Source organism: Rhinatrema bivittatum, chromosome 8 (assembly GCF_901001135.1).
Source record: "Rhinatrema bivittatum chromosome 8, aRhiBiv1.1, whole genome shotgun sequence".
NCBI lineage: Eukaryota > Metazoa > Chordata > Amphibia > Gymnophiona > Rhinatrematidae > Rhinatrema > Rhinatrema bivittatum.
The window spans coordinates 152,609,602-152,632,036 of record NC_042622.1 but is presented as its reverse complement, the minus strand read 5'-3'; the positions used below and the strand labels follow the sequence as shown (position 1 = coordinate 152,632,036).

The window sequence follows — 22,435 nt, the reverse complement described above, 5'->3', positions numbered from 1 at the left end:
AACCAGAAACCCAGGCTATGACTGAGTATATCAAAGAGAACCTAGAAAAGGGGTTCATCCGTCCTTCTGATTCTCCTGCTGGAGCGAGTTTTTTCTTTGTTAAGAAAAAGGATGGCGGTTTACGCCCTTGTATTGATTACAGAGGGCTCAACACCATAACCCGCAAAGACCGATACCCCCTGCCCCTTATCAGCGAGCTGTTTGACCACCTTGAAGGGGCACGGATCTTCACCAAGTTGGATCTGAGGGGTGCGTACAATCTGGTACGCATTCAACCTGAAGATATTTGGAAAACCGCATTCAACATGAGGGATGGTCACTATGAATATACCGTGATGCCCTTTGGGCTATGTAATGCCCCAGCGGTCTTTCAATGCCTTATGAACGAAATTCTTTGAGACCTCTTGTATTCCTTCGTGGTCGTATATCTCGACGACATCCTGATCTTTTCCAAGGACCTTGAATCACATTGAGATCATGTTCGGATTGTCCTTCAACGTCTAAGAGAGAACCATCTTTTTGCCAAGTTAGAAAAATACCTCTTCGAGCGTACCTGCTTACCCTTCTTGGGGTACATCATATCCGATTGAGGTTTCTCCATGGATCCAGAGAAAGTTCAGGGGATCCGTGACTGGCCCCAGCCAGTAGGCCTATGGGCCTTACAGCGTTTCCTTGGCTTTACCAATTATTACCAGAGCTTCATTGCCAATTACTCTACTCTTGCTGCTCCGCTCACCGCCATGACCAAGAAAGGGGCTAACACTCGTGTGTGGACTCCCAAAGCACAAGCCACCTTTCAGACACTTAAGGAGGCTTTTTGTTCTGGTCCCTGTCTTCAGCATAGGACCCAAGATGTCCATTTGTTGTCGAAGTCGACGCCTCTACAATTGGTGTAGGAGCTGTTTTGAGCCAGTTTTCTCCCAAGGGTAAACTGACACCTTGCTCATTCTATTCACCAAGTTCTCTCCTACTGAACAATGCTATACTGTTGGTGACCGAGAACTTCTCGCCGTCAAGTTGGCTCTCCAAGAGTGGTGCCCCTGGTTGGAAGTGGTGCAACACAAGTTTACTATCTTCACTGACCATAAGAACTTTGAGTACCTTAAGGAAGCTCAACTCCTGAATCCTCAATAAGCCTGATGGGCGCTCTTTTTTAAACGGTTCAATTTTGTTCTAAGCTTTCGCCCAGGTTCCAAGAACCTCCGTGCTGATGCTCTGTGAAGATATTTTGAACCTGACGATGTTCCTGACGTCCCTAGCTACATTATAGATCCTGCTTAATCTCCCTTGCTGTGACCCCTACAGTTTCTACTGGGAAAACCGTTGTTCCACGTAGATTACGTGAACGAGTTCTGAAATGGGCTCATGATTCCAAGTTGGCAGGACACCTGGGTCGTGCTAGGACCCAAGAGATGTTACGGAGACATTATTGGTGGCCCAACATGGTGCAAGACTCCCGAAATTATGTAGATTCATGTCCCATCTGCGCTCAACAGAAGTCGCCTACCGGAAGGCCTTGGGGCCTACTCCAACAACTTCCAGCACCTTCCGAACCCTGGTCCAGCATCTCAATGGACTTTATCACAGACCTGCCTCAGTCCAGGAACAATACCATAATGTGGGTCATCATCGACCGTTTTTTCGAAAATGGGTCACTTTATTCCCTTCCCAGGCCTTCCATCGGCCCCAGAATTAGCCAAGTTGTTTTTGAAACACATTTTCCATCTCCATGGACTCCCAAAGGAGATTATATCCGACCGAGGACCACAGTTTGCCGCCAAGTACTGGCGCACCTTATGTAAAAAGTTTAACATTGCCCTAAGTTTCACGTCGGCCTATCACCCACAGGCCAACGGTCAAGCTGAAACGACCAGTTGGACTTTAAAGACATTCCTTCACTCCTACATGAATGATCAGCAAGACAACTGGTCTGATCTACTACCCTGGGCTGAGCTGTCGCACAATATCCACGTCGCTGCGGCCACTGATGTATCTCCATTCTCCCTGGTATTTGGACGGCAACCTCGGCTGCCTCTTCCAGTTCCTCTGATTGTTCCTTCTCTAGCGGCACAATCCATGGCCCACACCATTCGTCAAGTGTGGAATCAAGTTAAAGAGCGTCTGTCCCAGGCCGCTGAACGTTTCAAGCGTGTTTCTGATGCCCATAGATGTCCCGCTCCACTCTTCCATCCTGGCCAGAAGGTGTGGCTGAGCACCCGACACATACGACTGGGACTTCCCTCTCATCGCTTGGCTCCTAAGTATATTGGCCCATTTCCGGTGATTCAAAGAGTGGGAGCAGTATCATATCAGCTTCAGCTACCTCGTGCCATGGGGATCATAACACATTTCATGTTTTGCTGTTGAAGCCTTTGGTCCTCTCCTGGCCCTCACGTAGAGTTTCCTCTCCTCCATGGCTCTCTACCACACCAGATATGTCTCTTCAGGTAAGAGAGGTCCTCAACGTTTGGTGGCGTCAAGGGAAATGGGAGTACCTCCTAGCCTGGGAGGGTTATGGGGCCGAGGAGAACTCGTGGGAACCTTCCCACAATATCTTTGATAAGGAACTCCTGAAGACCTTTCATAGGACTCACCCTGACAAGCCACAGCCGCATAGAGGGAGGCCTAGAAGGGGGGGTACTGTTGCGCTCCCCTTCCACGTTCGGCCCACGCACAGGCCTGCTCACCTTTCTGGCTCCTCTGCAGGTCCCGGGTCGGCCTCCCCAGTGGCAGCCGCGAGCTCCTCCAGGCCTCGGCATCCTGTGGCGGCGGTCACCGGGCCTTCCACTGCGCACCAGGCCTCACGCCGGAGTTTGGTGTCTCCCGTGGTGTTGGCCACGCCCCTACACGCGTGCGCGCGGACTGCCCGGCCTCTTGTAGGACCAAGGGCAGCTTCTAGCTCCGCGGTGCGCCCTGATTGAAGGAGCTACTTAAGGAAGTTCCTGCCTGCACTTCCTTGCCTTGGCAATCGGGTCAGCTTTGTAATTGTGCTAGATTGTCACTGCGTGCTAAAGCTTTGTTCCAGTCTCGTTCCACCTTTGTTCCAGGATCCTACTGTTCCAGCCTTATTCCTGCATCCTTCTGTCCATCTCCCCTGGTAGTACCCTTGACCTGCCTCTCTGGTACTGACCTTGGCTTGTTCCTGACTACTCTGCTTTCTGCCTGTCTTCTGACCTTGGCTTGTTCCTTGGCTACTCTACCTGCTGCCTGCCTTCTGACCTCGACTTACCTGTGACCTCGTCTGACCTCTGGAACCTGACCTCTGCCTGATTGACCACCCCTCGGACTGACCTTTGGATTTGACCTTTGCCTGTTTGACTACATCCTGATTCTGGTTCTGTCCCTTGCCTTGTCATTGCCTACGCTGTTCTGGTCTTCCTTGCTCCATCTGACCTCCACCCTAGAACCCGACCGTGCTCCTTTGCTGTCCGTGGGCATGCCAGTCTACCACCTCTCCTGGAGACCCTGCGAGGCCCACCTAAGTCCAAGTGGCCCGGGTCCCTACGGGCTCCACCCGGGGGGGACCGCGGGCTTCCAGTGGTAAGGCTCATCCTAGCCTCTGTCTCCTCCAGTGCTCCACCCCCTGGGGCAGGTGTTTCCTGGTCCCTACCAGGGAGCCATCTTCCCCTGCTCCAAGACAAGGGTCCACCCCCAAGTGCAACAGAATGTTTGCACCAGGAAAGCCCTAGCAGGGCCTTCTTGATCCACTCTGCACGAATTTTGGAGAATCTGCAAAGCCTTTATTACTGGAATAATACAAACATTTTCTGGGTTTGATAACAGTAATTAATTTCCAGGTAAACAGATCATCACTTTTATGTAGCCCCCCTCTAAGATTGTTTGGATCAGGGGTGCTCAAACCAGTCTTATGGGCCCCCTTAGCCAGTCGGGTTTTCAGGATATCCCTGGTTTAGATTACCTAGTGCAAAGGAAGGGCTGGGTAGCATTAAAGAACTAATATTATATATTCTTGCAGATTCACTCATCTGGAAGGGGAGTCTCCCCAATACCACACCCAGGTCTTCCCATACAGCTTTTTCCTGGGCAGTAATATTCCCCTTCTTTTCCACAGAGTTTAATACAGGAACTCCCAGGACAAGAGTTTGCAAAAGATTTCATGTCCTCCACCACTAACCAGCAGCAGCAGCAGTCCCACAATCAACAGCACAGCAGCAGTCCCTTCTTTCGCTCCCCTCTTTATTCCAGTCAAGTGGCAGCCCCTTCCCCTCATCCTCTTTCTGTCTCTCCTACCTCCTATGCGCCACAGGCTGCAAAGCTGTAGATCACACAGAACCTATATAGCAAGCCTGTCATACCAACACAGCATTAACTCCTAAAACTCAAACAGCAACAACTCTGCATGAAAAGGCAAACTGTAAATATTCCACCTGGGCCTAAAACACCAATACACCTTCTAATGGGGAAAAAAGAATAAGCTGGACTACTACAGATCCCTACACAGAGCCTACACGCTAGCAGAATACTTCACCTCTGTCACACATACAGAACACAGATAGACCCTCACCGAATACAGAATAAGGGGGTCACAAATTAGAAATAGAAATATGCCGATAAAAACTGAATTCTTCTTTGTTCTGCTATCTTCTCCAGGCCCTACCCCCCTTTTCTGTTCCTTACAGACAGGAGGAGAGAGGGGGAAGAAGAGAGGAAAAGGGACTGGATTAGGGAGGGTTTTTCTTTACTTTGCACTCTACTGTGTCTACTCCAGGCTCACAACTACTCCCATCCAGTTCCTTACATACTGCCTGAGAGGGGAGGGGGGTGATCTATGCTGCTTGAGGTTTTGGGACATTGGGACACAGCCTTGTCTACTTATGCCCATAGGTAAAAGCAGCCTTGCTGATGACACTCCCTTCAGCTTGACACCCGGGGCAGCCCCCACAACCCCATTTGCCTCCCCACATTCCCAGCTCTGCTCACGGGCCAAACTCCCAGTGCCCTGCCTCTCTTTTACCCACATCCTTTGTGAATTCTGTAGTTGCTAAATTGCTCTCAAGATCAAAGCCTCAGTACTCACAGCCAGTAGGACTGGATCCGGGCAACGCACATCCCATTCATTGGGGCAGATGCAGTCGTTTCCCCCTAAGTTGAAGATCCTTCAGGTATCCTTCCCCTTAGGTCCTGTGGCTTCCAACCCAGTACATGGCCTGTGTATCCACATTTAAATTCTTCTTTTTACCCTTCTCTTCACAAAAGCTTCCTCTACTTCAACACTCCTTGAGGAGTTGTGAAACAAAGCCGGGAATTACCCTCAGATACCCTATGAGGGAATCTGCTACAGACTTTCCATGTTTCATAGCTCTCTCTCATTTCTAGACCTCCCAATTCCATGTGGGTAGCACCTGTTATACTTCCTCCCAAACCATTCCCACTTCTGGGCTGAGCCAGCTTGTCAGTTCACTTAATACCTTATACATTCACTAATGTGCCTGTGAACTCCCTTCCCCAGAAATTTCTGAAAGTTACAGCACAGATGTCCTTTGACTGAACTTCCCTGAAAAAAAAAAAACCCAACTAAATGTTGAATCAATTTGTCCCATTATAATAATAAGCTCCATACACATGCTAGTATCCAGACGCCATCTAGTGGCACCAGGGTCAAAAGTGTTTTACAGCCTGTGAAACCTTTCCTTTAAATTGTGATATTCTTGCTATGAGAAGCCCCTCTTTACTTTTGAAAGGGGGAAGCAGAAATACTGAGAGACTCCATACCTTCACTTTTAAAATGTTGTTTTACTTGTGTAACCGCCTGTCCTTCTGGGGTCACCTTCTCAGCTTCAGGGAACCTGGGTTAATTCTCCCAAAGTAAGGAAATCAGTCTCAGCTGGGTCATGGGCTGGAGGCAGATAAACTGCAGGGCCCAAGTGAGCTGAGGTCACTCACACAAATGCCTCCAGCAAAAGATAATTTATTTAAATGAACTGTTCAATCAGTCCAAAAATTGTAGAAGTCATACTTCCAGAAAAAAAATCAGCAGTTTCCTTATCAATCCTTTTCAAAGAATTCAGAACAAAGTCAAATCACAGTTCTGTGTACAAATCTTTCTTCAGCCTTAGACTAAGCCCAACTTCCTTGGCATTCACAACCTTTAAATCCAATTTGTTACTCTCTCCCTCTCTAGAAGGAATGCAGCTCCCCATCCCTGCTCAGAGACTCCAAGCAGCCACAGGCTCCTTTCTGGTCCTGAGGGCCCTCCTTACAATTCCTTTATTCCCTCTGTAACTCTGATATTCAAATCTTCAGTTGTCTTTTCTCTATTTTCAGGCTTTCTAAGACACCTGTGGGGTATTACCCAATCCCTTCTCTTTTCCCCTGAAACCCCAGGAGGGGGTCACAGCTGCTGCCTTCTCTTGGCTTGGTGACTCACCCCAGTGTTGCCAGGTAGTTATGAAAGAACATGCGCGCTTTGCTGAAAAAAACAAGCCCAAAACATGTGAGATTTCAACTACTTTTATTAGAAAGTATTTATACACAGAAAATATATCAGGCACAATGCTGGGATTACCCGCCACTCCACCCAAAAGCATTAAAACAAGTTGCAGGCCACAGCGGCCTGAGCAGTCTCTTTCTCCCCACATCCCTGTACCCCGCTATGGAAATTCCCATGTTGGTCTTGGGCCATCTCCTAACCCCCCCTCTCCACTTCATGCACAAACACCAACTTTTCCACAGACCAGGACTGGACAGGTGGGGGAGGAGTGCCGCCTCCTTGTTTTCCCCCTTAGCTCCTGAACATGTCTCCTCACTCTTTTCCATCTGTTCCTTGTGTCACCACTGTCTCTCTTCCCTCTCCTCTGTCCCTCTGTTTTTCTCCCTTATTCCTCTTTATTCCTCTGTAGCTTAAGGAGCTCTTGGGCCTCGCCTGTCTGAAGGCAGAGGACATTTGCCGCTAGACTGCCTGAGGAGCAGAAAGAGCAGTTGGTAGTTGTTGCTGGGAAGTTTGTCCTAATCCCATGCTTCTGGTCACAGCACTAGAGAGGGGGGCAGGGGCAGGGCCACAAGAAAGCAGCTACTGAGAACGGTGCTTGCTGAGGTCCCACCCTCTTTCCTCACAGTTTCCAATCACAGCACAAGGAGGGCTGCAGCTCACCTCAGCTCTCTGATGTACTGTTGGTTCTGCAGCCAATCAGAGGTGACAGGAACAACATAAGAACATGCCATACTGGGTCAGACCAAGGGTCCATCAAGCCCAGCATCCTGTTTCCAACAGTGGCCAATCCAGGCCATAAGAACCTGGCAAGTACCCAAAAACTAAGTCTATTCCATGCTACTGTTGCTAGTAATAGCAGTGGCTATTTTCTAAGTCAACTCAATTAATAGCTTGTAATGGACTTCTCCTGCAAGAACTTATCCAAACCTTTTTTAAACCCAGCTACACTAACTGCACTAACCACATCCTCTGGGAACAAATTTCAGAGTTTAATTGTGCGTTGAGTGAAAAATGAACAGGGCAAGAGTCCTGCCCATCAAGCCCCCAAAAATGTGAGTAGGAAAATAAAAAGCCCAAAAATAAGCTAACTGCTTGTTACAAAAAAAAAGTGATTCCCCCAAAAAAACAAGCCCAAACTCAAGGTTAATAAGTGAGGTTGGCAACACTACCCCACCCTTGCTCTCTAAGCAGGGTAAATTACCCTTTCCAAAATCCAGCTCTTAGGGGTTGAACCAGTCTGTCAGTCAAAGTTTTACCATACACTCCCTCTGACCATTAGATGACCCCACACTTTCTGGAACCTCTCCTCTTTCATCATCTCTTTAGCAATTTCCTTTAGGAGGAAACAAAAAATTTGCATCATTATACACTCTGCAATCTTTTCTGTGGCACACAGGAGTCACTCTTGTATTACACTTGTTCCCTGTACGTACCCGGATCAGTCCAAACCTTGGGTTGAGCCTCCTTTCCAGCAGGTGGAGACAGACTAAAACTGCAGAGGTGCCCTATATGAGGACAGGGCCCATCCTGTAACCCTTCAGTATTTGTCTGTCTCCCAGCAGGTGGATCAGCTCACTCTTCGGTCTCCTGATTCGGCTTCCCAGCCGGCTTTCCTTATTTTGGTGGATCAAGCAAGTACTTAATTCTTAGCTATTTCCTTGCTTTTTCTGGAAATAATAAATTTTAATCGGTTAGGATTTTTTTCTTTCTCAGAAGATGGTACCGTCTCTTAGCTCTTGCCGGACTCAGAGGGGGTTTTGCCCCTTGTGCGCTGCATAGCCTGAGTCCATCTGTGCTTCCCGGTGTGGGGACCAAGGCTGGTGGTCCAGTTCTTGTCTCCCCCTCCTCTGGCTGCTGAGGGGGCTTAGAGCCCAGGGTTGTGCTCAGTGTAAAGAAGTTTTAAACTTCAATTGTCATTTTTTACAGCCCTTCTAAATTATTTTTGTATACTTTAATTTTTGGCTGGTTAGGGGGTTTGAACCGGCAGCCAGACAGGCAGGACTCAGCAGGTTCCTCCCTTGCTTCACTCCTGCCAGCGGGCTGCCAATCATTTTTACTTACAGGTTTTTTCCTCTTCAGAGCAGCTCTAGCTATGCCGCGCCCGGCAGCCTACCTCTTTTGTGGGCTGCCCTCCTCGCGATTTTCGCGGGAGGGACTGTGCTCTGCCTGCCTGCCTGCCGGGTGGGGAAGGCCCCTTCTCGGCAGGGCAGGCAAATCCAGCCCGGGGATCCACTCCTAGCCACATGGCCAGGCCGTTCCTGGGTCGGCCGTTCCCGGGAGAGTGGGAACTCTCGGAAGCAGCCATGGATCTGATCATCAGAAGGTGGAGTCAGCCCCACCTGGACTTAATGGCGACCATGCACAATGCCAAGGCCGATCGGTTCTTCAACCGCTGGAGGGACAATGGCTCGGAGGGATAGGATGCTCTGGCTCTTCCCTGGCCTGCAGACGTCCTCCTGGACGTGTTTCCTCCATGGCCCCTAGTGGGAAAGATTCTCAGGAGAATAGAACTCCACAGGGGTCCAGTGATTCTGGTAACACCTGAGTGGCCTCGCAGACCATGGTTCGCAGATCTTGTCACACTGGCGTCGGACGGTCCTCTGTGGCTGGGCCATCTTCCTCGTCTACTGCGGCAGGGACCCGTATATTTCGACCAGGCCAATCGCTTCTGTCTAGTGGCCTGGCTTTTGAATGGCGGCGTCTGAGATGTAAGGGCTACAAGGAAGAGGTCATCTCTACCTTGCTTCGAGCCCGGAAGCAGTCGACTTCTCTAGCTTATGTGCGCATGTGGAAGGTCTTCGAGACTGTTTGTGAGAATTCGGGTTTCTCAGCTCGCTCCGCCCCAGTCTTCGTAGTTCTTTCTTTTCTGCAGGAGGGTCTCTCCAAGGGCCTCTCCTTCAGTTCTCTCCGCGTACAAGTTTCCGCCCTTGGCTCTCTTCTCGGACGGGTCAATGGTCACCCTTTAGTGGCTCACCCGGACGTGATTCGATTTTTGAGGGGAGTCAAACATTTGCGTCCGCCCACTCGCAATACTTGTCCTTCGTGGAATCTCAATCTGGTCCTCCGGGCTCTCTATTCTGCTCCATTCGAACCTCTCCGTCGGGCTACGGTAAAGGACCTTACACTCAAGACTATTTTTCTTGTTTCGATCGCTTCCGCTCGGCGGGTCTCTGAGATTCAAGCATTGTCATGTCGGAAACCTTTTTTGCGAATTTCCGACTCCGGTGTTTCTCTCAAGATGGTACCCTCTTTTCTTCCGAAAGTGGTTTCTGCCTTCCATGTCAACCAATCGGTAGAGCTTCCTGCGTTCTCTCCGGACGAGATTGCGGGTACCGCTGGAGGCGACCTTCGGAAACTGGATGTCAAACGTGTTCTTCTCAGGTATCTTCAGGTTACCAATGACTTCCGGGTCTCGGACCATCTTTTTGTCCTCTGGAGTGGTCCCAATTGGGGCAAGCAGGCTTGTAAGACCACCATTGCACGATGGTTGAAGGAAGCCATTTCCTCGGCTTATCTCTGTCAAGGTCGGTCAATTCCAGAGGGCTTAAAGGCTCACTTGCTACGTTCTCAAGCTACTTCCTGGGCGGAGAGCCAATCGGTCTCTCCGCAAGAGATCTGCAGGGCCGCCACCTGGATGTCCATCATACCTTTGCTCGATACTACCGTCTGGATGTGCAAGCGCCGGTCTTTGGTTCCTTTGGACGGCAAGTGCTTCGAGCAGGACTGGCTCGGTCCCACCCAGGATAAGGAAACTTTGGTACATCCCAAGGTCTGGACTGATCCGGGTACGTACAGGGAAAGGAAAATTAGTTCTTACCTGTTAATTTTCGTTCCTGTAGTACCACGGATCAGTCCAGATGCCCGTCCCTGTCTTCATTCTCTTTTCTTGTCCTCTCGAAGCTTGTTTTACAGATTCACAGATTTCGATGCCTAATTCTATACTATAATGTACTATATTTCTGAGCAATTACACCGGAAGCCTTGGTTGTTCAAGTACCAAATATATGCAAGAGCGGATAGTCCTACCATGTTTTTCTTACTCTGTTTGTTGCAGTTGCTCATTTGAGCTTTTCGGTTACTTGCTTGATCCTGTTCTAGTTTTGTTGTTTTTCTGCTTTGACAGTAGTTATACTAAAGGGTTACAGGATGGGCCCTGTCCTCATATAGGGCACCTGTGCAGTTTTAGTCTGTCTCCACCTGCTGGAAAGGAGGCTCAACCCATGGTCTGGACTGATCCGTGGTACTACAGGAACGAAAATTAACAGGTAAGAACTAATTTTCCTTTATCCCCTCTCTGGTGGAGGGCCCTGATGCAGGGGCTATAGCAAAGATCCAGGGTTGTCTTTATTCTCCCAGACCGCTAATACACTCTTGCACCAAACTTCAACCCTAGGGGCTTCGGATCTCCAGCAGGGAGGAGGCCTGAACATCTGGGGCCCTAGGAGCTATGATGGGGTAACAAAGTTGTGTAGTCTTTCTCACTCTTTGCTCAATACTAATAGTCACTCACAGTAGGAGTAGTCGATCCAAGATTGGTGTTCAAATCATAAAAACAGTTTACTTAAGCTTGAAAAATAATATCCAGGCTATGATTCCAAAAATCATAAATAAGATGAGGAAAATATAAATCAAAAGAGAATTTTGATGACCCTTCTTCTCTCAACCTGTGACCTGGTCCAAAATGCCCTCCCCAATAAGGGTAGGTAGGTTATCCTCCATGACCAATATACACCAGGGGTGATATAAAAAATTTTCTATCTTCAAAATAGATGGATTCTGCAAAATACTTCTCAAAAAATCCAATCTGTTTTCCATCTTGCTGTTAACTGAGCACAAAGGGGCCTTCCTCTCAGTCAGGAACTGATCCAAAATAACAAAACTCTCTTTCCAAACTTATAAAAAAAAAACCCTCTTCCAACCCCTCTTCTGGGGGTTGAGGACTTATTCAAAACTCTTCTCCTACAATACTTTTCTACACTGTGAGATCCTGGATTGATCTTTTCACTGCACCACTAATCCACTCAATGTCTCCTAATCCTATGCTACCAAACCTCTTAACTCTCTGCATATGCTCAGTGGCAAACCATACCCTGTGAAACCCATCCCAAAATGAGGCTGGCCCAAAAGCTGGGGAGGATAGGGTATGCAAAAGCTCACATCAAGAATCCCAAAATGAACCCTGGGAAAAATGTGTGTACAGGTTCTAATGCCTGCTTCACACTCATTGCTGGGATTGTGAGATTCTACTGTCCTGACAGATTTCCTAAAGGTATAATTTGTTTTAATGAATTCTGAAATTGGCAGGCTCCCATGTTTTGACAGATGCCAGATCTCCCTAAGTTTCCACATACTCTAAATGCTGGGGTTAATAGACTCCCCCATGTTATGATAACTGTCATATCTCCCTTAGGCCAAACAGAATATTGGAGTTTGAAGACTCTGGTGTTATGATGGGTGCTGCACCTCTCTAAAATCACACTTTGCCACACATCAAAAGCTGGAGTTGGCGACTCCTGTGCAGTGATAGGTGTTACAGCTCTTTGTCACACACCAAATGAGATGTTCATCTGGGGGGCGAGTATTCAGTCTCTCCTTCCTCCCATCTAGGAAGCAGGACCGGGAACGCATGGCTGAATACCGAGCAGAGCTGCAGGAAATGGAAGAGCGGATTAAGCATAGACCCTTTCTCTTTGAACAAACTAAGAAGGTTAGAGATGAATGCCCTGTTTTTTTGTCTTTTAACTAATCTATTGCACAAAACCATTGCACAGTGGATGTTTTAAAAACTCCTGAGGTCAATATTGAAATGGTTTGTCTGGCTAAGTTTGGGATTAAGTCAAACAATGGCTTTAAATTTCCTACCACTCTGAATTTTTCCAAATTATCTGGCCAAGTGTTTAGCTGAATAAGTTGGAGACATTCTGAGGGCATTCCTGGGTAGAGTAAAGTTAGCTGGATAAGTTGTCTGGAACATAAAGATTTAAGAAATTCCATGTGAGGTTAGACCAAGGTCCATCCAGTGCGGCATCCTGTCTCTGACAGTGGCCAATTCAGTTTACAAGTACCCAGAACATCCCAAACATAAGTCTGGTCATGGAGGATAGCAATCCTAAAGTTAGCCAGATGAATTTGTCTAGCTCAGTGGTTTCCAACCCTGTCCTGGGGACCCCCCAGCCAGTCGGGTTTTCAGGATATCCACAATGAATATGCATGAGAGAAAATTTGCATGTTATGGAGGCAGTGCATGCAAATTTTCTTTCATGCATATTCATTAAGGGGTAAATTTTAAAAGAAGCGCGATCAGCCTACTTTTGCTTGCGCATCAGACTCAAGCAAAAGTACGCTGGATTTTAGTAGATACGCGCGGAGCCGCGCGTATCCACTAAAATCCTGGATCGGCACGCGCAAGGCTATCGATTTTGTATAGCCTGCGCGCGCCGAGCCGCGCTGCCTCCCCCCGTTCCCTCCAAGGCCGCTCCGAAATCGGAGCGGCCTCGGAGGGAACTTTCCTTTGCCCTCCCCTCACCTTACCCTCCCTTCCCCTACCTAACCCACCCACCCGGCCCTGTCTACACCCCCCACTTACCTTTGTCGGGGGATTTACGCCTCCCGGAGGGAGACGTAAATCCCCGCGCGCCAGCGGGCCTGCTGCGCGCCGGGCCGCGACCTGGGGGCGGGTACGGAGGGCGCGGCCACGCCCCCGGGCCGTAGCCACGCCCCCGTACCCGCCCCCAAAACGCTGCCGACACGCCCCTGGAACGCCGCGACGACCGGGCCCGCCCCCGACACGCCCCCGACACGCCCCCCTCCGAGAACCCCGGGACTTACGCGAGTCCCGGGGCTCTGCGCGCGCCGGGAGGCCTATGTAAAATAGGCTTCCCGGCGCGCAGGGCCCTGCTCGCCTAAATCCGCCCGGTTTTGGGCGGATTTAGGCGAGCAGGGCTCTGAAAATCTACCCCTATGGATATCCTGAAAATCCAGCTGGCTGTGGGGTCCCCAGGACAGGGTTGGGAACCACTGGTCTAGCTAATTAGGATTTTATCTGGCTATACTTAATAGAGAGCTTCATCGGCAGTGCTTCATTAAATATTCATGTCAATTTATCTGTCTTTAGCCAGGTAACTTGTCCACTTTCTGCACTGCTAATTATTGACTTCTCCTGTTATTAAAACAATTAGAAAGAAAATCTGGGAATGGGGCATTTCCTGGCATTTCTCTGAGGAGAATCAGGATGCTATATCCTCACACATTGATGATATCATCCAATGGAGCCCAGTATGAGAAGCTTACTTAAAAGCTTTTAGAAACTATTAGCATGATCAGCAGAGCATGTGTAAATCAAATCACTTCACTATGTCACACGGGGCCCCTTCAGTCTCAGTTTTGCCTTAGTGCCCTTTGGTCATGGTATTCTCTCTCTCTCTCTCTCTCTCTGCTTCTTTATTCAGGAAGGTTGTCCTGAAGTACAGAAGCTATTTTTCACAGAGCCTCATGGTCATTTTTCATCCTTCTAGCCTCTCTAGGTAGATATTTTGGTCTTTTTCCAAAGTTTCCCTGTTTTTATCAGCCGTTTGATGCACCAATGTCAGGACATGGCACCAATGTCAGGACATTGAGCAGCATTAGTTGTAATTTTTCCTTTTACCATCAAGTCGTTTGATTTTGCCTCATTAATTTTTTGTCCAGTGCCCCAGAAAGATAAGAAGTCCAGTGGCTTCAATAAGTATCCCTGATGTGAACACTTCGTGTCTGTCACAGACTTTCATGATACTTTGCCTAAGGGATGACCATGACATCTTGGGTGTTCCTTGTGTAATATGATGACCCCTAAAGGATGGAAAAGCTCTTTTGGAAAATCAAATCTGGCCCATCAGCAGCAGCATTGGAGGCATCAACACTTAGGTTCCCACCATCGTTGGTGGTGCATCTACATTGGGGAGGGCATTTTTCCTTTTCAGTACTAAGCACCAGAAAGGACTGCAGAGATAGGTCTGACTTTTCCCACATAAAGAAAACAAAGGATTTCGCTTCTTCAGTGCCAGCATGGAGGAGTTCCAATAAAATGAATTGGGCACAATGCCAGGAGCAGGAAAGTTCTGGTGGTTTCTTTGAATTCCCCAAAGTATTTCATGAGGCAAACAATGAGCAAGAGACCTTTGAGTAAGCTTAGGAACAGAAATTTATGGGGCTATTAAGGGGCAAATAAACTCATTAGCTTTCAAAATACTGTTCCCAGCCAGTTTACACATCCATTCCATATTCCACATGACTCTCCTGAAAATATGCAAACCCAAACCTGTCCTTCATCATCAGTTACAGTGAAAGGGCATCAGGAGGTCATCATTCATCAAATCTTGGATGTCAGGTTTATAAGGAGACTTGCATTATCTAGTGAATTGGAAAGGGTACAACCCAGAAGACTGTAGTTGGGAACCAGTCCAAAATGTCTGTGCCAAAAAACTAGTGATGTTTTTCTACAAAGAACATTTGAAAATCCAGGAATGAGGGCACCAGGAGGGGGTTATTCTATCAGAGGAGGCAGGTATCAGCCCCACATGCCTGGGTAGTTAGGGCTGGAACACATGGTAGTTAGCCACAAGGATTCTTGTTCATAAAGAGCTGTGAAGGGAGCTATCAAGCAAATCAGAACAAGGAAGAAATACCTCCAGAAGCTTCACATTGGGTAAGCATTTATTGTATCTTAAATTAAGGGCTAAATATAAGGAGCCCTGGCCTGTTACACCTTTGATGGTCCAACATTTTTCATGCAGTTTGCTCTGAGAAATTGTTGTTTATCCATCCTGGTTCTTGTTTTGTGTTTGACTTCAGGTTCATGCTTTGTATTTGATTCCTGCTTCCTGCCTGATTCTTGCTCTGTGCCTCGGTTCTGATTTGCAATCAGATCCCCATCCATACCTGGGTTCAGGCCCTTGCCTGATAATTCCTGACAGCTGTCTACAGCCAAGGGCTAAACCCACAGGTAATGGCAGCTGCTACATGCCAAAGATCGCATACTCCATGCTTGGTAGTACCTGGCTTCTCTGTGGTACACCTCTTGTTAAAGCATGGTACCTCTTCTCAGCCTCATTAGAATGAATCGTAACAAGACTTCTCTGATCAACAGGGGTGACCCCTCTCCTCAAGCTCTTGCCTTCACCAATTTTGTAAAAAGAATGCCGAGACCATGCCCTTAGATTTGCAGGAGAAAGAGTCCAGGTCCAAGATGCTTGATATCCTCCAATTCATAGATCCTCCCAAGAATATTGAGGCAGTTCCCATCCAGAAGATCCTCCAGAAGATACAGTTGAGAATGTGGGAGATGCTCCTCTCTGTGTCTCCAGTCAACAAGAATTCAGATGCGATATATCATGTTCAGAAAGCTCTCAGTTTTGAGAAGTTCTGACTTATCAGTCGGTTGTCATTGAATTCGCTCTCAAGAAGGCCAAGAGGGACAAAATTCACTCCTTGGTGCCCCTGAATATCCTTGACCTTATTGGGAGGAAGGTTTACTGGGGAGCAATGCTTAATGCCCACATAGATTCCTATTGGCTCTTCATGAGCCAGTACATGCAAACATTCTGAAGGATGTGAAGAGGTTGTCAAAGCAGCTTCCTCGGGAGCAGTGTGATGCTTTTGAGTTTACTGGTGGACAAAGGAATGAAGTGTGGATTCACCTGGTCTGCTCAATCTTTGAAGATTTCAAGATGGTATCGAGACTCTCAGTGGTGGGTATTGGCACCTACAGGCACAGAAAACTGTGGGCCTCAGACCTAAGAGATGTCCAGAACATGCTTGCTGATGTGCCTTGCAATGGAGAGAATTTATTTGAAAATAAGGTCAAAGAAGGGCTGACTTAGATGAAAAATCACAGGACTTCACTTCAGACTCTCTCTATTGCCACTCCAGACTCACTCTTTTCATCCAGGAATTTTTTGAGTAATTTACCAAGAAGGCCTTTCTATTCACTGAGATGTTATTCTCTGTTCCCTCATCCCTATCAATAACAGGGACCTCACTCTTGTCCCAGATAGCAGAGGGCCCAAAAGACACAACAAGCATCCCAGGCAAAACCTGGGACAAAGTTTTGACTGGATCAGGGAAAACATAGCTGGGAACCCAGTATCCATGCCAGAGGACCTCCCTGTCAGAGGGAGGCTGAGGTGTTTTGTGTAGCAGGGATTAGAACCCATACAAGTAATTTTCCCATTGGTCATCTTGGGATTTTTGTAGGTAAGCCTTTTGCATATCTTGCACCTCCCTAGCTTTTGGGCCATCTTCTTTTTGGATGGATCTCATTGGTGAAAATTACCACTGAACGTGTGCAGAAGTCTAAGGGTTAGGAGACATTGAAAGGAAAGGAGACATTGCAGATGAAAAGGGAGGTCTATTAAGCCTAGAGGGTTGGTGGCAGGGGATTTGAACAGGAGAGGTTTTGGGTAGGTCCTTAAGACCTAGACAATTTGGGAAGTTTTGAGGTTAAGAGTTCTGAGGATTTTGGAGAAGTGATTTTTGCTATTTTGGATCAGCTCCTGACTGTTTTTGCATCTTGCACCCAGTTAACAGCAAGGTGGAAGACAGATTGGATTTTTTTAGTTCTGAGAAGTGCTTTGGAGATTCTCATTTTTTTTTAAGTTGGGGAAAGTTTTTAACATCACCTCTGATATATGTTGAATTGGAGGAGAACTTACCTACCCTTATTGGGGAAGGCATTTTGGACCAGGACACAGTAAGGAGAAAGAGGGTCATCAAAAGAGGTACCATGGACAAAAAACATACTACTTTTGATTTGTCTTTTTCTCATCTTGATTTTGATTTTTTGAATCATTGCCTTGATATTATTTTCAAGCTTAAGAAAACCATTTTTATTATTTGAACACCATCTTTGGACTCTGAGCTTTCATTCAAGTGTGCCCTTTTGGATCGACAGATGCCCTCATTGTGAGTACTGAGCAAGAAGTGAAAGTGATTGTGCAGCCTGGTTACCCCACCAGAGCACCTACAGCCCTGGAGGCTCAGGCCTCCTCCCTGCTGGAGAACCCCCAGCCCCCAGAACTGAGGTTTGGTGTTTAAAATGATAGATATCTGGAAGAGTAAAGACAGCTTTGCTGTTGCCCTTGCATCAGGGACCCTCTGGTAGAGAGGGGGTTATATATGTAAACCATTTCCCAGAGTAACTTTGAACACTTGGATTCTCAGCATGGAAACAGATTATGCCTACTGGAAAACCAAACAAATTGCCCACTGGTAAGCCCACTGCCACAAAAGGAAATCTCCTTCATGCTTGAAGGCTAATGCATCAAATATGTTCTCCTATGAGAAAGAGGATGGAGATTTTACTCCAAATATTTCATAATCCCAAAGAGGACAGGAGGATTCCATCCTATCCTAGACCTGATGGCTTTGAATAAATTCCTGGTAAGTGAAAAGTTCAAAATGGTTTCCCTCGGCATCTTAATTCCCAATCTAGGAAAAAGGGAGTGGCTATACTTCCTGGATCTAAAGGATGCTTACACTCACACAGAGGCTTTTCTAGGTCACAGGAAATATCTCAGATTTGTTGTAGGGAAACACTATCTACAATATTGTGTGTTGCCTTTTGGGCTTGCATACACACCTTGGATATTTACAAAATGCCTTGCTGTGGTAGCTGTGCATCCTTGTAAACTGGGGGTAGATGTACTTCCTTACCAGGACAATTGACTAGACAGCACATCTCAAGGAGGTGCAGCAAAATCACTGAGCAAACCCATCCAGGTTTTGGAGTTTCTAGGTTTGTCATCAACTAGCCCATCATCTAAATTCAAATTTATAGGTGTTCTCCTAGACATAACTCACCCATAGGAAATGATCATCACACTGATATCCATAGTGGAAAGGATAAGAATGAGTCAGGAGACATCGGTATTGGATATGTTGGAGTTGTTGGGCTTGTTGGGTTTCATGGAAGCAACAGTACATGTCAATCCCTTGGCATGTCTTCATATGAGAAGATCCAAATGGACTCTAAGATCACTCAAGATGTTTGGGACAACATCCATATCAGCCAGCCTCTTAAGGACTCCCTGTCCTGGTGATTGACTCAAACTAATCTGGCCAAAGGAATATCACTCCAAATTCCTTCAATGCAAATAGCCCTGACTATGAATGTGTCCATTTTGGGTTGGCGAGCTCAGCTAGATGAACTCTACACCCAGGTTCTATGGTCTGCTCAGGAAAGACTTCATCAGATAAATTTCCTAAACCTAAGAGTGATACAGTTTGAGGATAACTCTACAGCCCCTGAATCTACCTAAGGATGCATCTTGAATTCTTCTGGCTTCAAGAAAGTATTCCATGAGAAAATCCTATGGTTTGAAGTAGAGAATGGTTTACCTTTTGGTGTGAGGGAAAGGATCTAGACCCTTTCTCCTGCTCCTCTCAAAAATTGCTTGATTACCTTCTCTATCTTTCAGAGTATGGTCTGAAAACCATTTCAATGAAATTGACACTAACTACCAGCAGAACAACCTATAATTGTGTATTTTATGTAGGGCTTGCATCAGTTGAAACCTCCCATTAAGTCTCATGTTATGTTATGGGAACTCAGAGTAATATTATCCCAGCTGGATAAAAGCTCCCTTAGCCACTAGACTCCTGTGAGCTGAAGTACCTACCCTGGAGGTCATATTTTTGGTAGCAGCCACTTCAGCACGCAGAGTCAGTGAGCTCCAGCCCACAAATGAAAACAAGATTTACAAGGTTTATAATACAAACTATCTGGAGCAGACTGACGTTCTTAGAAAATCCACCTAGCTTTTGTTTCTTTTGATCCTATGACCCAGCCTTTCCTGTCACTAATATTTTTACTCTGTTTCAATATCTAAGGGTCCTCCCCTTGCTTTTGTCTCACCTTTTTCTGGATGGTCTCTCGGGAGTATAAATTGCTCCTTGAGCATGCTCAGAGTTGGAGGATAGGTGATATTGCAAAGTGAGGGTCTTTCTTCATCCCCGGCAAGGAGTGAAGGGGTTTTTGAGGAGTTGAGATAAACCCTGGATCTCAAAGGGAGAAGTGTGGAGAGTGTCTTTGGAGGAGCCAGGGATCATCACTCAAGAGGAGTCAGTTTTTTAAGTTTTGAAAGTTTTGCTGTTTTGAATTTTTATCAGTTCCTGAAAGAAGTGAAAACCCCCAAATTTTGAAGGGTTGCATTCCTGACTTTCATTCTTGCACCCAATTAACAGCAAGAGGTAAGAGCTGGGATATTTTTGGAGTATTTGGAAGAGCGTGAAGAAAACTGGAAGCTTTTAGAGACAATTGGAGAAGTGAAGAGTTTTTGCTATTGTTGGATTTGGGACTAGTTACTGAGAGAGGGGCACTCCCCCCTACTTTTGAAAAGCTGAGTTCTTGGGATTTTCTTGCCTTTGCATCCAGATAACAGTAGAGGAGAAGACCTGAGTATTTGTTGCTGTGCTGAGAGTTTTGAAGTTATCTAATTTTGGAGTTTGAGGGTATTTTGCCATCCATCCCTTGTTTAATGCTGGAACTTGAAAGAGATTATCCTGCCCTTCATGGAAAAGATATTTTTGAAGGGGACATTGGCTCAGTTCCAAGAAAGAGAGAGAGAGAGAGAGAGGGAGTAGATGTGGCACCATGGACAAAGAAACCACAGCTTTTGTGTCATGATTTTCATCTTATTATTTATGATGTTTGCTATCTTATCTTGGAGTAGCCTTTTTAAGTTAAAGTTTTTTTCAGTTGACTACCACCATTGGACTCCATGCTTTATTCCAGTGTGCCTTTCCTACTAGAAGACATCGGCTGCTGTGAGTATACTGACCAGTTTGAGCCAGTGGGATAGAGACTGTGTTACCCACCATAGCTTCAGAGGCCCAGGAGGTTAAACCTTACTCACACACACATCCCTCCACCAGATGAACCCCGATGTCCCCAGGGGCTCTTGTGAGATGTATTTGAGAGTGAGAGAGGTCCAGGACTTTGAGGAGCAGCCTGGGGAACTGTGTGACCCCCTTTATTTAGTGCACCCCATGAAGGGGGGTTTACAATCCCAACAAACTTGGACCTACCATTGATAAGCGCACCCTTTCAAATTGGCTAGCAGATTATATCTCTTTCTGTTCCGATCAGGAAGGCCTAAATCTGGTGGGGAATGTCAAGGTTCATTTTGCCAGGGCCCATCTGAGATCAGCCTCCATGGAGGAGATCTGTAAGGCTGTGACGTATAGTTCTTTCCACACATTCACATCTTACTACTGCTTGGACAGTGACTCCTGACATGACAGTAGGTTTGGCCAGTCTGCCTGCGAAGGTTTCATGAAGTATAGAATCCAACTCTAGGGTCAATAGGACCTGTTAGTTTGGTTTCCACATTTAAAAAAAAACCAAAAACTCCCAGCAAAACAAGGTGAAATTTTCTGCTGCCTTAAAAAGGGTATAAAATTTTGTATCAGTGGTATTATACCCAAATCAATTAAAAAAATGAGTCTTATGAGTCATGGTAATTGTTGGTGCGAATGTGGAGATAAGGGCACCTTTTTCCATACTTGGTGGGCATGCCCAAAGATACACGTATATTGGTCTGAGATTTAGTCTTGGATGTATCATTTTACAGGTATTAAATTACCCTGGGATCCATTGGTTATTCTCTTGGGCAAACCACATGCAGCTTTTCCTCTGGCTTTCATCCCATCTCTGGTTGAATGGTTTTGGTTGCTTTGGAAAGTACACAAAATAGAATTCCTCTCTTGTCAATTGTGGGATTTATATCCTAATGTACCTGAGATATGGAAGTCTTGACATATAGACATTGGGTGTATGTAAACTTATGTTAGCAAGGATTCTTTTGGGTTTTTTGTATGTGTATTGTGATAGGCATTATATTCTCTTGGTGAATACAAGAAGGCTGTAAGGAAAACCTGAGAACGAGATCCAGTATGTAAACGAAATCAAAAAGGGTGGTGTACTCCCAGAAGGCACAAGGGTTCTGGGGGTGAGTACTTCCTAGGCTTTGCCCTATCAAGTGGACGAGAGAGCCCAGGCACAGTGGAAGAATGGTGAGAGCTCATCTGAAGGAGGGGCGGACCAAGAACAAGAAGGAGCTCTAATAGAACCAGCTAAAGAGACAGAGGAGACGGAGGTGGAGGTGTTGAGCAGCTCTGAGGATGAGCTGGAGCTGATGGACTTTGGAGACAAGTGGTGGAGACCTCCTCCAGAAGAGGACACACTCATAGAGACTGCAGATCAGGAGCTTTAAGTGAACATTGCCATGGGGTGGATGTAGTTGGAGCCATAGTGAAAGGGGAAATAAAAACCCCCAGCTGCAGATTACAGTGGGAGATGGCAGCCAAGCTTAACCTGTGCAGGAAGCAACTATGAGCAGTTGGAGGATGAAGGCGAGAGTTGCTTTCTTATTGTACGAGTATGAGACTGATGTGGTTTGATAAAATAAAGCTATAGAGACTTTAAACCACCGGGATTACCTGGAACTGTGTGCTTAAGCCCAGCTCACCAACTGGAGTGAGAGAATTTGAATTCATAGCTGTAACACTCTGGAAGGAACTGGGTAATTTATAGGCAACAGAGACTCTAGCATCTGGCCTGGGGAGCCTCCGATGGTGGATCCAGGCAGCAGAACTATGGAAAAGCACCCCCCAGAGACTTAACCAGTATTTCAGTTTCTTATATAACCAGAGAATTCCAGCTAGAGTGCAAATGGGAGAGTTGCCAGTGGCACAAACCAGCAATGGTATGTAGCTTTAGTATTCTAGAGTTCATCTCTGCATTGATATTTGGATTGCAAAGAGGTTTAAAATGGGTGGTGCAAATTGTTAATGTTTTATCTGGCTAGTTGTGATACTTTGTGCTTTGTATCAATTATATTTTTATTTTTTTATATGGCACTGCATTTATTTATATGTAATGCATTTATTAAATTAAAAAAAGGTTTTAAAAAGGTTTTTGCTTGTTGGCATTGTTTTTTTGATTGTTTT

At 46.5% G+C, this 22,435-nt stretch overlaps 1 protein-coding gene across 2 annotated transcripts in view; it reads left to right on the top strand.

Moving 5' to 3' along the window:
• Positions 1 to 22,435, top strand: part of TSGA10IP (testis specific 10 interacting protein) — a 241,061-nt gene that overhangs the window by 199,266 nt on the left and 19,360 nt on the right. For both annotated transcript variants that reach the window (XM_029614526.1, XM_029614525.1), the window contains one exon: positions 12,059 to 12,158. In XM_029614526.1, coding sequence (XP_029470386.1) covers positions 12,059 to 12,158 — 100 coding nt within the window. The remainder of the gene's footprint in view (positions 1 to 12,058; positions 12,159 to 22,435) is intronic.